Raw genomic sequence first — 15,375 nt, 5'->3', positions numbered from 1 at the left:
ACAATCTATGTTTCCAGACAGCTTACTCTCTCTTGGTGGGTGTTGTATGTAAGTTTCCATTTTCTATCAGTCTGTACTAAAGTTCAACACAGTTGATAGTTCATTTACCATCAAGCTTTGCTTCTTAGCCTTTCTCCAAAATCCCATTTGTAAGCGAGTTTTATAAGTGAGCTTTACATACATAAGCGAGTTTTACATATAGGCGATATATTACAATCCGTAGCTTGAGGTAGAGGACCTCCCGACTCCTCACAACCTCCTAATACTGATAAGCCCTTTTAATCTGGACCATTTTATGTGTCTGATCAATTCACTACCTTCAGTATCCACTTTAGTGACCATCTGTCTGTCTACTTCCATTTTGGTGACAATACTTTATCCCCTTACAACAACACCAGCTAGACTGTTGCCTGTGTGGATGTTGGGTGAGGATAGGAATGGGCTCAGCTGGAGATGAGGGGGTTGACTTAAGAGGATAGGTTGGGCCTATGTACATTGGAGTTCAGAAGAATGAGAGGTGATCTTATTGAAACATGCAAGATAATGGACAAGGAGGGTGCATAGAGGATATTTCCACTCGTGGGGAAACTAAAACTAGGGGACATAGTCTTAGAATAAGGGGCTGCCCATTTAAAACTGAGATTGGGAGGAATTTCTTCTCTTGAGGGTTGTAAATCTATGGAATTTTCTGCCCCAGAGAGCTGTGGCGACTGGGTCATTGAATATATTTAAGGCGGAGAGAGACAGATTTTTGAGTGATAAGAGAATGAAGGGTTATGGGGAGCGGGCAGGGAAGTGGAGCCGAGTCCATGATCAGATCAGCCATGATTTTATTGAATGGTAGAGCAGGCTCGAGAGGCCAAAAGGCCGCCTCCTGCTTCTATTTCTATGTTCTTATGTGATGGCCCCTGTGGTTGAATAGCATGCTAACATTCATTCTGTGAGCTCACATAAGAATGGTATTTGACTGAGTGCCTGTGGAGTCAGCAAGGAGTTGATGCTTTCAGGAGGAAGATTGGAGGAGAACATTGGTGGGTGAAAAAACTCCTAACCAACCTTTACATTTAGGCTTTGTATTTTGGATGAATTTGAGTTTTATTAGTCATCTGGAGGGGGAGATCAAGTTATCTTTTTGGACTTCTAGTGTGTTCCTCCTGATTCAACCAAGAAGTAATACTGGATTGTCAGTGAAGAGAAATTGAAATTTCTTCCTCTCCTGAATTGAAGATTGGCCTGATTTGAGAGAGACCGCTGTCAGCTTGGTTAGAGAAAATGGGGGAGGAGCTCTACCTTTCTTAAGAAAAAATGCTGATGTAGAACAACTTGAAGGCAAAATTGAGTTAAGAGATTTCATCTTTGTTTTATAGTAAGTTTTTAGAATTGACTGACTCTGGCAAATGCATTTCCTTGATTTGTTTAGACTTGTAACATTTCTGTATTCTATCTTTTCATTTTAATTTGATATTCCAGTACATTGTCAATTTAAAAGGAAGCTCCTATCTGAAGTGATTTTTTTTCATGGGGAAAGTGACATGATACACGTACTGTCTAGAGCTGGCTGTTGGATTCAAGAGATGGCCAGTTTTCTTAATGGATGCATTAATCAAATGAAGTTTGTTTGAGCTAATGCCTCATTTCTTTAGGGGAAAATTTTTAACTCTTCCCTGCTCGATGGGAGAACAGTTACAATGAAGTGGCTCCATCCCTGCCAATTACCCATTGTAATCCTGCTGGTTTTTGTGGCGGATGAAGTTCCTGCAGGACTACAGCAGGACGATGAGTCAACTTAAGAAGTTGACTCGGGGTCCCATTATATATGAGGACCCCCCATGGAATTTTAACTAGCACTAAGTGGGGAGCCTGCTGTGGCCGCCTTACTAGTTTAAAAGCATTTCTTTTGTGGGGCTGAGAGAAGTAGGAGAGTTCCTCCGGACCCCACAAAGAATGCCCGGGCCACTGCTGCCCACGGCTTTCCCCGCCCCTCTGCTGCGGGACCCTCACAACAATCTCCTTATAGGACTTGTTGCTGACAGCTTTCTTTTGATGCAGGCGGGTGGCCTCTGTGCTGCACAACCTTTGTCCCCGCTGCAAGATGCTGCTGCTTTCAGCCCAAAACAGAATACAAATCTGCCAGGCATCTGTAGAAGATTCACATGGGGGTCACTGTCCACTCCCACCGGGAGTTAATATCAGGACTACTGAAACGTTAAATACATTTGGATGCGCCAGTTGAATACTTGGGAGATATTCTTGGAGCTCAAGATTTCGGGTAGTTTCCAGACAGACTAAATTATTATGCAAGTGCAGCCTTTTATTACTGATTACTTGCTGTATACCTTTCGCTTCTGTGTAATTATAATTGAGTAAATAAATATGACTACTAGCCGTAGCCTGAATTATGTCGTCTGACTGACTGTGTGGTGTTTTCCAACTGAGATAGACAATGCGTGGTGAGCAGCATGTGCAACCTCGCGTGCAAAATAACACTCTAAAAGAATAAATTGTTAATTCTGCGTTGCGCTACTCCTATTTATGCCACATATAAGGATGCAAGTTTTGGAAATTGGTCTGCCTTGGGGAACTGTATCTTGCTGTGATCACAAATAAGAAAGTTCAGAGATAGCCTGAACTATACTCTTTATCGAGTCTGTAAGTAGGTGATATTTATTTTGTCAAACCCGAATGGGGGATATCCTTGGCCTAAAGAAAAATGTTGTTTGTACAATATGTATGCACCCTTTGAGGGATAATCCGTAGGAAATTAATTGTAATATTTAGTTAGGAGTTTACCATTCAGATTTTGGAGTATCTAGGTAGAAGTAAAATGACTAGCTTCAAGGCATATCTGCAATATGTATTTTATACAAATTGTACTGTGCATTATTTAACCCTGTTGAAACTTGTGAGCAATCCTATGTTATATTTGTCTCTCAGCCATTCTTTCACTTGAAAGATATTCTCTTCTGACGGGCGTATCATACATTTGATCATTTCCAGCCTGCTGTCAATCTGGTGTCCTTTTTATACATGCAAGTGTGGCTGGATTTTTTCCCTCACATTGTTCTTTGAAGCTATCTGAGCATTTGCATTGCAGCAAAACTCAGCATATGCTGGTCCATTTATGTGGCACCTTTCTTCAATTTGCCTTGTTTCTCTTTCAATTCACTACCTTAACCCTGATTTCGGACCATCGCATTTCACTGGAGAAATAGGAAATCTGCAGCTGCATTGGTGAGCCTAATCATAGACTTGTGATGTGCATCATCTGCGCATATCTTAATATATAAAAAATCTTGTGCCTTCATGCACTTCCTGTCAACTTTTCCCATTATAAATTCCTATCTCCACGTTGGTGATGCAAGCTGTCTATCCAAGTGTGTCACCCTGTAATTACACACTCTGCAGTGGAGGTATTGCATTGCCACTACTAGCGTAACTGTGTCATTACAGCACGAAAAATTTACATAGGCAGTTTCTATTATAAGTGTGGACATAGGCATAGAAAAGAAAAAAAGCACAAATTATGGCTTTATAATGGGAGCTTTTGCATGTCCTTGTTTCCTATCTTTAACCCTTCTTGAACAGAAGACTTCACTTCGTTTTGACTCCCATGTGCAATATATTCAAAGTCTTCTAGCTTGCACATCCTGCAGCACTTTGCTCATTACAAATCGATATTACCAGTTATAAAACAGGATATGTTTTGACTCACCATGAGTGGCACCACAAGATATTAAAATCCTTATACAGGTGCACTTCTTGTTTAGTACCCCATAATCACTTCCTCTTGTCATGGTATTTCCATCATACTTGCATTTATAAATTCACCTTGAAACTAATTTGCTTCATTGGCTGTAAAGCACTTTGGGCCCTGAGGTCATAAAGTGCTATATAAAAAAGTTTTATTCCCCCATGGTCGGTGGTGCTGCACTCCACAGCTATATCTGCCTGAGGCCCTAGGGAGCAGTGTTTACATTTTTGAAATCCTCTTTTTCGCCCTCAGTTGGCATCCTGCATGTTCCCAGCATGTAGACCAGGAACATAATTTCCTGCTGTTTATTACCATCAACCTCCCCTTATCTCTACTGTTCCCTCCCCTTTCCATCTCTGATGTATCGGACCTCCTAGCCACCCAATCCATTCCTCCCCAACCTATACCTTCGACCCTTCATACATCCAACTGTATACAAACATAACTCCATCCCTTTTTAAAACAGCAATTTACTACTTGCACATTGTACATCAGCATCCTGCCTTATGACTAGCCAACTTTCACATTCTTGCTGCAATAAACACAACCATCTACCCAGCACATAAACTGACACTCGCAAGAATATACAATTCTATAACTGTTATATCCATGTACAAAAACGCCATGCAAAATATATTGAACATATAAATTATGGAGATAGGAATTTATAATGGAAAAAGTTGACAGGAAGTGCGTGAAGACACAAGATTTTTTACATATATAGATATACGCAAATAATGCACTTCAGTATATTCTATATATACACCGTATAGTAGCATTAAATTAGCAGTCTCACTCAAAGGCTAGTATAATGATGTAGGAGGTGGAAAAAAAATCACTGATGGAGTTAGAAGTTGTAGTCTGAGGCTGGTGTAGGTCATAGTATTGGGTCCTGACTGTTGTATCTAATCTTAAAGTGATTAATGACACTTGGGACTAGAAATTCGGTTTTCAGCGAAAAAGGTATTTTTTCACCAAAATTATCTTTTTCGCTTCGCTACTGCTAGTAGGCCAGAAATTCAACTTTTAATTTGCGCAGCGGTAAAAATCGGCTTTGCACGAGGATTCGTGGCGCAAACTACGATCCTCGCCAACTTTAGTCTGAGGGTGATTAGTGTTGCGAGAGAGGCCTTGAGAGGGGGGGAAAAACACCATTAAAAAAAATTGGGAAAAAAAATTCACAGGATACTTATCTATCGAATCGCTGAAAAAGAATTTAAAAATAAAAACTTTAACTTAGCTTTTTTGCAGGTCTTCACACTTACCGCTGCTGGCAGGGCTGCACGACAGGTTTTACCCTATCGGTATTCTGAGCGCAGAATACGGGTACAGAGAGAGCCAAGTTTTTAGTGAAAACGCTATTTTGGGTCTTGCATGGCACGGTCCACTCCCCAGCGGTACGTGGAAAGCGCCGCCGCAAAACGTCACCAAATTTCCCGCCGACTTTTTCTTTCACCGCGGAGGGTGAAATATCGCCAAAAACCCAGTCGCAAAGTCGGTGAATTTCTAGCCCCAGAAGTCTTATGTGGAAAATTGTTCAGCTGCGAAACAGTTCCTCAAATTAGAAATCTAATTTATTTTCTGAATTTTCCTTGCATTTAAATTGATGAGAATGATATTTGACTCATTACTATACCATGATTATTGATTAAATAGACAAACGGTTTGGTGTTTTGAAATTTAGTTTGTGATTGTTTTATTTTCTTAAATTTTGCCTTTCAGTGATAAACTATGAACGTGGGAAAAAATGTCCACCAAACTCCTGAAGACCATTTCCATGGTATTGGATCAGAGACAGGTGCAACTTGTGGAACTTGGAAATAGCTAATTTCCGTGACAAACTGTTGGGAATTATGCAAAATGTTATCTTTTTAGTCTGTTTGTGAGTATTGCACTTATTTGGTGCACTGGTTTTGATAATGTTATGATCTACTGGCATATATGCATGTTTATAATGTTTGAATACTTTCAGTGTATGGTAAACTGGGATATATGAATTGAATCATGAGCAAAGTTAGAAACCGTAGTCTATCGTAGCTAGGGGGTTTAGATTATATTATATATATATGAATTATTTTCTCTGATACTTATTAAATAGTTTCTGGTATTTTGTACAACCAAAAGCATGAGCATTTCATTTTTACATGATGCAGTAGTAGTGATCTTACTGCCTCAGTTTATCTTTTTTAATGTTTTCAGACACTATTTTCTACAAAGTTCATTACTTTCCAGTACAACAGTCTTCTAGATTTAAAAAAATAAGTGTTCATGTGTCAGTAGCCATTTACAATATTTTACACCTGTACAAATAATATATTCTGGAAGACAACACAAGACGAGTATTGAATTGAAGGAGTTTCTTGGACCTGAGATATGGTGAGGAATTAGAATTTCAACCACTTTTTTTTTTAAGATTACATTCCACAGAAATGTAATAGGGAGGGAAAGTGTAGAGTACAGGTCATGGGGACCATGCTAGTCTTTTTCTCGAGACAATATCTACTGTAGAATTTCTTTTTGCATTTGATACAAAAATGCTGCAGTTCTTTTTAGAAATGTTATATAAATAGGTTGTAAATTATCTACAATTTATTGTGCTCTGCACTAATCAGAATTGATCCACTAATATCGGCATGATATCCATTTAATTATATTAAGAGATTCAAATTCTGAAAATGACTTTTCAGATGATATTTAGTACAGATTCATGGTGGGAGGGGAATTGAAGTATTTTTCATATATAACAAACTTTTGCTGGTAGTTGTAATTTGTAACACATTCTTCTGCTAGCAAAGCCACATTGAATACTGCTGTTCATATGTCCCAAAGAAGAACTGTACTATAAAATCAGTGTGCTGGGATAAAAATATTACGTATGTTCTCTTTACTTTAAAATGATTTTACTTTCCATAAGTTTTTATTTCTCCCTAACTCCTAACCTAATCTGTTAGGTTACCTGTGGTACTGAGGCAGGCAAATGAACTCTCCACTAACACAGGCACAATTATTGAAAGCTCTTTGTAATATTAATACTATTTTTTTCCTATTCTCTTTCTCTCTCCCCCACCACTCATTGTTTTATTTTTGAAACTGCACCAGTTGTTTTTGTCCTGCACGGTTAACTATAAATTAGGTGGTATACTGTACTGTTCATTCCTAGGTTGCATTTATATTCCTGTAAAAGCAATGTAGAATAAACACTGCTGAACTGTGCTTTCAAATCACTTTTAATGGTCTTTTTTTACCTGAAGAGGTATTCATAACACTGACCAATTATATACTGGCATTCTATATGAATGCTAAGAATTATGTTTTTGTGCACCGTAATGTAATACAAAATAATGCTAATTGTAATACGGAAAGTCAGATACTCGGTGAGGCACCCTGCAGTTGTATTGCCTGCTTCCACTGCTCTTTATATAGCTCTGTTCACTAATCTCTAAGTACCAATGAAAAGTTTAAAAGGAGAAAATAACTGCCTGTCTTGACAGGTGCATACTGTAAGTTAGCATGGCAGCTCAATTAAGTAAATGGGTTCAAAGAGCAACTACATCTGTTTCTGCTTCTAAATGTCCTGCTTTTTTTAATGTTTAATTGTTCATTAATTCTTGATGGTTTTTTTTTTAAGTTGCCAGATATTTTCTGACTTTTTTTCCCCCTCCTCGTTTTAGCCAGGAGGATGGAAATCCATAAGTCAGAACTTTTTTTTCTGTTCATTTGCCCCTGCCACTATGACTTTCTCTCTTTCACCCCTCCCCAATCCTCTTCTGAAGATGTTTACTCCTTGCTGAAATGCATGCAGGTATACTCCAGCAGGATCTGATGCATAGCGATCAAGAATCATGTCTATTTGTTTATTTTGTCCTTCCTAACCCAACCCAGGAGCATTCAATCCAGTTGTGACACTCCAGCCACCAGCCTGGCTGAGATCAACTCAACACCTGAGTAGGGTTACCACTTTTTGCAAAGTGCAAAGCCAGAGGGGACGGAATAGGGAATGGGATTGTGGATTGAGTTGTGACGTTTTTGCTTCTGACTTTTAAAGAATTACTGAAAATCTTGCTAACTTTAATCATTAATGCCATAATAGCATAGGTGCATTTAAGGGGATGTTAAATAAGCACAAGGAAGAAAGGAATAGAAGGATATGGCGACAGGGGTGGGAGGAGGCTCATGTGGAGCATAAAGGCCGGCATAGACCAGTTGGGCTGAATGACCTGTTTCTGTGCTGTAAATTGTATATAACAAAAGACCCAGAATCAAATCTGGAGTCTTCTGGTTTGCTGCAGCACAGTACCCTCGCTCACAGAGCCATCAGAAACTAAACTAAAATAATTTAAATGTTGCAGTTGGCACTACAAATCAATTGGTAAAAGAACAACATTTAGGTGAATTAAACTAGATTAATACAATGATAGTAAAGAAAGAAAGATAATTTTTTTAGTCAACTGTCACTATTAAGGATTATTTGGCCATCGAATGGATGCATTTTGAGCAAAAGCTTACCTAAAAGGAATTTGCTTATCCAGACGGCCCCATGCTGGGTTGTGGATCCATAATCTGACGAGAGCTGATTAAAATGTGAGATGGGAAATTATTTCTCTCGGACCAAACTCTGGCCAATTTGTTGTTGTTTCTGGTTACTCCAAAAGATGCCTGTCACTTTGGTATTAGAAATCTTTTGATCTCTACAGTAAGGATAGGGTGTAGAGAGATTGGGGCCTAAATCCCTTTGTGCCCCCAAACCGGGCTCAATTCTGGCAGTGTGCCAGAACAGAGAGGACTGAAATAAATTTGACAGCATGAGGTAAAGTCACCAAGCTGGAGACATCTCTCCGGCGGCAGCCGTTGCTGTCACTGAGTTGGGGAGCTGCTGCTGCGGCAGGAAATTTAAAGCATGTTCTCCCAGTGCCTTTGAGATTCATGGCACATTCCGGGAGACTCCTAGAAATCCGGGAGAGTTGGCAACCCTAGTTTTAGATTCATAAAATGGGTGCGACAATGGGAAATTTAGACCCTATTGTTTATTTAAGTTGAGCAAGACAACCTGGAGCGGGCAAGCTCTTGTGTGTTTTTAGTTTTGTAACAGTATATGAAAATAAATAGTACCGATTGTACCACATGACAGATCATACTAATTGTCCTGTATGTTTTATTTACTTTGGAATAAAGCAGCTTACATTCTGACTAAACTTTGCCTTGCCACGTGTTTACTTGGTCGAGTTTCAGAGCGATTGAAGGAGTACACATTTTTTAGACCTGGTCCAGATTACAAAGGGGATGTTACACCCCTGGGTCCTGCTACCGCACGGGTAGATACAGGACAATAGGAGTCAACTTTCATTTTTAAAAGTAGGTGCTGAGACTGCGGATACTATTGAACCTGAATTACTATTTACCGTATAAAATTAAACCTTGATGAATTACTGTTCTAGAAGAGCTGTTTCAGTAGGTTCCACAACTGAAGCAATATATGGATCTTGTTTATTTACTATTTCTGTGACTTTACTGAAGAATAATACATAATTCAGGGTATAATCGTGTGCTTTTGGTACTGAACTTGTATCCTCCATGACTACTGCCGTTCCTTTTTCACATGCCTCCATTATTCCCTTGATTATTGCCCGGAATGGGGAATGGGGAAAAGAATGCCTTTGTGTCACTATGACAACCCATAGTGCAATGTTTTTAAAAAGTTGGACTGATTTAGCATCAGAGATTCACATCAATACATATTCACAGGAGCTCACAATTTTTAAGTTCAAACCCCACCAATGTCATGTTGTGAACTGAATTCAATAAATTATGAGCTGACAACGGGGTGCAGAATGACTCTTAAAACTGCTCGACTGTGGTTTTAAAACCCCAATTGGTTTACTAATGTTTTCATAAAAGGGAACATACTGCCTCTACCTGGTCTGACCTATATGTGACTCCACTTCCACACAAAGTGCAAACATTAATACTTGGGAAGAAGGTCCTACACCTCGGCAACTGAATGCAGCCTGACCAGCATCACCCACCTCCCACGAATACTTTTTCCCAAAAAGTTATCTTGTATATTATAACCTGAAAAATGTCTGCAGAACAGTAGGATTCATCTTGCTATGCACTTCACAATTATGTGTAGCAATGTTATTCACAATGAGTTGCACACATTTAAAATCAGTGTAATTTAAATCATAAGAATGTCCATGTTATAGACTGAGATTAAGCAGAGATGAACTTTCTTTTCATTTTCTCTCTAGGTAATCAAGTGGTGGGGGGTGAGGCGGAGGAAGAAACAATTATAGCATAATTCAGTCATTGGTCCAGCAAATTGGTTGAAAACAGACCAGTTCTTCTTCACTATCAGCATTAAATGGATCAAATATAAAATCTTAACAGATTATCTCTATTTATACCGACCCACAGTTACAACTTAATCAAGAAGTATTAATAATTGCAGCCACAGTTATTATTTGTGCCTAATGTTGAGTCAAATTACAACATGTTCAACTGATCCAAATTAAACCACCACATATTAAGTTCTGGCAATATTTAGGCTCCTTCGTTAAATGGAAATAAAGTGATGACATGAGGACTTTTAACTAAGAAGTCTGTGTCTGAATTCTAATCTTGATATCACAATGTTGTAGCATCACAAGATGTGGGCTTGATTTCCTCCTCTCCACTGATTTTTCATTTTCCTCTACATTACCAAGGAGAGGCAATGAGAAAAGAAACCAGTTTTGCAATAGTCAATACAACTGCTTTGACTTAAAAGGCCAATAAATAATTTTAACCACAGTATATAGATTTAAAAGTGCCACCAATGTAATAATCGTCTTCACCACTAGATGATGGCTGCACATCAACATGAGTTCCTTATTTTTATGAGAGAAAGGTAAATGCATTTAACAAAGTATACATTTTACACTTAAATTTAAGGTTAAGGTCCCTTTTTTCAGAAATTTACTCCTTGGTTTAATCGCATCACAAACTGAAAGGGTAGATGGCAGGCAACCTGCATTCTGACCACAGCCAATGTTGCTCTGAAAATGGCTGTAGGGTGAGTGTGAAAATGGGCCAAGAATAACATTCTGTAGTTTTCCTTTCCACTTTCTGTTTTCAGAACTTGAGCCAATGCCCCTTGGTTACAGAGTTTGTAATCATGTTAAACAACTTATTCTGGCCTGTACAATTGGAGAATGCAAAGTATTGTGTATACGAATCTAAAACACATTCCATACAATTATGAGAAAATCATGACACCAGAAGAGAAAATGTGTATTGGCAGATGTAAAATAATGGACAATTGTTTTAAACATTTATTCCCCTCGAAGGAATTTAGTGCCATATGCTCAGTTGGAGAGAACAGTATGCTTCACAACCAAGTGTAAGAAAATAGAAGGGGTGGGGGGTGGGGGGTGGGGCGGTGAAGAGGGCGATTGGTTTGTGCACAACAACTTTGGTTTATTGAATCAACTTTGGTTTACAGAATATTCAACTTAATTTTTATGCAATAGAGAAAATGAGAAAGCAATATTACTTAATCCTACAGGAGGCATGCAGATCTTGCTGGTTCTTGTTCTTACTCCTCACACCACTTGGCCTTTTGTTCTTTTATACTCGTTTTCATCTACTACGTCCCATATAAGGAGTAGTTTTCCTCACTTTCTTGCCAATCACGTGCCCTATTTCTAAGTTACCATGGTTCTATTAATTCGAACAGCAATACACTAGAAACTAGGGGTAGAATTTTTCGATCTTCCAAAGTTATAGTCGAAAATTTGGACAACCCTGCAAAAAATCTTCTACGAGTTGACTAACAGTTTTTAAAAAACTGACTGACTCAGAAAGCTAACAACTCAAAAACAGCCCCGAGTATAAATCTATGGTGTGTAGTTACACTGAAAATGCAATGGGGTATGGGCTTGTCAGAATTTAAGCTGAAGGTATACTTAAAATTCCATCATATTCCACACTATTTGAACAGAAAAATTGTGAGCTCCTGTGAATATGTATTGATGTGAATCTCTGATGCTAAAATCAGTCCAACTTTTTTAAAAACATTGCACTATGGGTTGTCATAGTGACACAAAGGCATTCTTTTCCCCATTCCCCATTCCGGGCAATAATCAAGGGAATAATGGAGGCATGTGAAAAAGGAACGGCAGTAGTCATGGTGGATTTTAACCTACATATCGATTGGTCAAATCAAATCGCACAGGGTAGCCTGGAGGAGGAATTCATAGAATGTATACAGGATTGTTTCTTAGAACAGTATGTAACAGAACCTACAAGGGAGCAAGCCATCTTAGATCTGGTCCTGTGTAATGAGACAGGAAAAATAAACGATCTCATCGTAAAAGATCCTCTCGGAATGAGTGATCATAATATGGTTGAATTTGTAATACAGATTGAGGATGAGGAAGTTGTGTCAAAAACGAGCGTACTATGCTTAAACAAAGGGGACTACAGTGGGATGAGGGCAGAGTTGGCTAAAGTCGACTGGAAACGAGGACTAAACGGTGGCATAATTGAGGAACAGTGGAGGACTTTTAAGGAGCTCTTTCATAGTGTGCAACAAAAATATATTCCAGTGAAAAAGAAGGGCGGCAAGAAAAGGATAACCAGCCGTGGATAACCAAGGAAATAAAGGAAAGTATCAAATCAAAGACCAATGCGTATAAGGTGGCCAAGGTTAGTGGGAAACTAGAGGATTGGGAAAATTTTAAGCAACAGCAAAGAGTGACTAAAAAAGCAATAAAGAAAGGGAAGATAGTTTACGAAGGTAAACTTGCGCAAAACATAAAAACAGATATATAAAACGGAAAAGAGTGACTAAAGTAAATGTTGGTCCCTTAGAAGATGAAAAGGGGGATTTAATAATGGGAAATGTGGAAATGGCTGAGACCTTAAATGAATTATTTTGCTTCCGTCTTCACAGTGGAAGACACAAAAACCATGCCAAAATTTGCAGACCACAGGAATGTGGGAAGAGAGGACCTTGAGACAATCACTATCACTAGGGGGGTAGTGCTGGACAGGCTAATGAGACTGAAGGTAGACAAGTCCCCTGGTCCTGATGAAATGCATCCCAGGGTATTAAAAGAGATGGCGGAAGTTATAGCAGATGCATTCGTTAGAATCTACCAAAATTCTCTGGACTCTGGGGAGGTACCAGCAGATTGGAAAGCAGCTAATGTAATGCCTCTGTTTAAAAAAGGGGGCAGGCAAAAGGCAGGTAACTATAGGCCGGTTAGTTTAACATCTGTAGTGGGGAAAATGCTTGAAACTATCATTAAGGAAGAAATAGCGGGACATCTAGATAGGAATAGTGCAATCAAGCAGACGCAGCATGGATTCATGAAAGGGAAATCATGTTTAACTAACTTACTGGAATTCTTTGAGGATATAACGAGCAAGGTGGATAGAGGTGTACCGATGGATGTGGTGTATTTAGATTTCCAAAAGGCATTCGATAAGGTGCCACACAAAAGGTTACTGCAGAAGATAAAGGTACACGGAGTCACAGGAAATGTATTGTATTAGCACGGATAGAGAATTGGCTGGCGAACAGAAAGCAGAGAGTCGGATAAATGGGTCCTTTTCCGGTTGGAAATCAGTGGTTAGTGGTGTGCCACAGGGGTCAGTGCTGAGACCACAACTGTTTACAATATACATAGATGACCTAGAAGAGGGGACAGAGTGTAGTGCAACAAAATTTGCAGATGACACTAAGATTAGTGGGAAAGCGGGTTGTTTGGAGGACTCCGAGAGGCTACAAGGAGATTTGGATAGGTTAAGCGAATGGGCTAAGGTTTGGCAGATGGAATACAATGTCGGAAAGTGTGAAGTCATCCACTTTGGGGGAAAAAAAACAGTAAAAGGGAATATTATTTGAATGGGGAGAAATTACAACATGCTGTGGTGCAGAGGGACCTGGGGGTCCTTGTGCATGAATCCCAAAAGGTTAGTTTGCGGGTGCAGCAGGTAATCAGGAAGGCAAATGGAATGTTGGCTTTCATTGCGAGAGGGATGGAGTACAAAAGCAGGGAGGTCTTGCTGCAACTGTATAAGGTATTGGCAAGGCCGCACCTGGAGTACTGCGTGCAGTTTTGGTCACCTTACTTAAAGAAGGATATACTAGCTTTGGAAGGGGTACAGAGACGATTCACTAGGCTGATTCCAGAAATGAGGGAGTTACTTTATGATGATAGATTGAGTAGACTGGGTCTTTACTCCTTGGAGTTCAGAAGGATGAGGGGTGATCTTATAGAAACATTTAAAATCATGAAAGGGATAGACAAGATAGAGGCAGAGAGGTTGTTTCCATTGGTAGGGGAGACTAGAACTAGGGGGCACAGCCTCAAAATACGGAGGAGCCAATTTAAAACCGAGTTGAGAAAGAATTTCTTCTCCCAGAGGGTTGTGAATCTGTGGAATTCTCTGCCCAAGGAAGCAGCTGAGGCTAGCTCATTGAATGTTTTCAAGTCAAAGATAGATATATTTTTAACCAATAAGGGAATTAAGGGTTAAGGGGAGAGGGCGGGTAAGTGGAGCTGAGTCCACGACCAGATCAGCCATGATCTTATTGAATGGCAGAGCAGGCTCGAGGGGCTAGATGGCCTACTCCTGTTCCTAATTCTTATGTTCTTATGTTCTTATGTTCATGGAGGCATTCTTCTCCCCAAACCTTTCCCAGTTCATGCTGCCACTTTCCTTCCCTTTCAAGTCATTCTTGTATTGTCCTCCCTCCCCAATTCATGCTTGTTCTGTCCTCTGCTTTGTTTATGTTGGTTCTCTTCTCCCTCCCCTCACTACCACCCCAGTGTCTACCTGATACTGCTCTAGCAGATGGAACTCTACATATAGGAAAGACTCCCTGATCTTGCGAAATCATCTCAAACATTTCCGCCCACAGCGACATGTGTATGAACTGGGAGTGGTGGTGATTTTCATTCACAAAAGCAGACAAGTAGAAACTGACTTAAAAATGCTGACTGTCCAAGTGGAAAAAGGAATGGTTGGCATGTATGGAACAGGGTGTTCCTTCTTCAACATCCCTATGGATTTATTTCACTGATTTGCTAATGATGAATTTGGGAAATTATGATTTCCATCAGCTCAAAGCAGAGTTCAAAGGGCCACGAGACAATTGGAGCAATTATGTACAATTTCTCATCCATGCATAACATTTATAGCAAAATGTCATTATCAGCCTACTGCTGAGGTTAAGAACTTGAGCAATTATACTAATAGCTGTTACCAATAGCAACACTATCCAAAGATGACAAGTTACTACTATCTTTTTGACAACATTAAATAATTTTAATTTTTTTTAATTCCCTGCTGAAGGTACTGACTTCTGCAAGGGTAAGAATCCACAGGGACTAGGAGTCCCCCAATTCCTCGCACAGGTGGTCATTCTTCTGTATGAGCCCAGACACTATGAATTGGCAGACTCTTTGACAACTGAGGCCTCATAATTGAGCTGTCCTCGCCCAATGCCCACACATGCACACTTTCAAGCAGGAGCTACTGAATAACAATCAAAAGTGTCTGTTTTATTTTCTCTAGTCCAGCGGTTCTGAAACCAATGTTAATGCTCCCTATTGCTATCCTGGTTGAGATCAGAT

The 15,375-nt window shown here is 39.5% G+C and overlaps 1 protein-coding gene across 4 annotated transcripts in view; it reads left to right on the top strand.

The window, feature by feature from the left end:
• hmg20b (high mobility group 20B) overlaps positions 1 to 6,972 on the top strand; it is a 36,739-nt gene extending 29,767 nt beyond the window's left edge. For all 4 annotated transcript variants that reach the window (XM_070859801.1, XM_070859805.1, XM_070859804.1 and 1 more), the window contains one exon: positions 5,474 to 6,972. In XM_070859801.1, coding sequence (XP_070715902.1) covers positions 5,474 to 5,486 — 13 coding nt within the window. In that variant the 3' untranslated portion in view covers positions 5,487 to 6,972. The remainder of the gene's footprint in view (positions 1 to 5,473) is intronic.
• The last annotated feature ends 8,403 nt before the right edge of the window (positions 6,973 to 15,375 follow it).

This window comes from Pristiophorus japonicus, chromosome 18 (assembly GCF_044704955.1).
Source record: "Pristiophorus japonicus isolate sPriJap1 chromosome 18, sPriJap1.hap1, whole genome shotgun sequence".
NCBI lineage: Eukaryota > Metazoa > Chordata > Chondrichthyes > Pristiophoridae > Pristiophorus > Pristiophorus japonicus.
The sequence above is the reverse complement of the archived record's forward strand: the minus strand, read 5'-3'. Positions and strand labels throughout refer to the sequence as shown.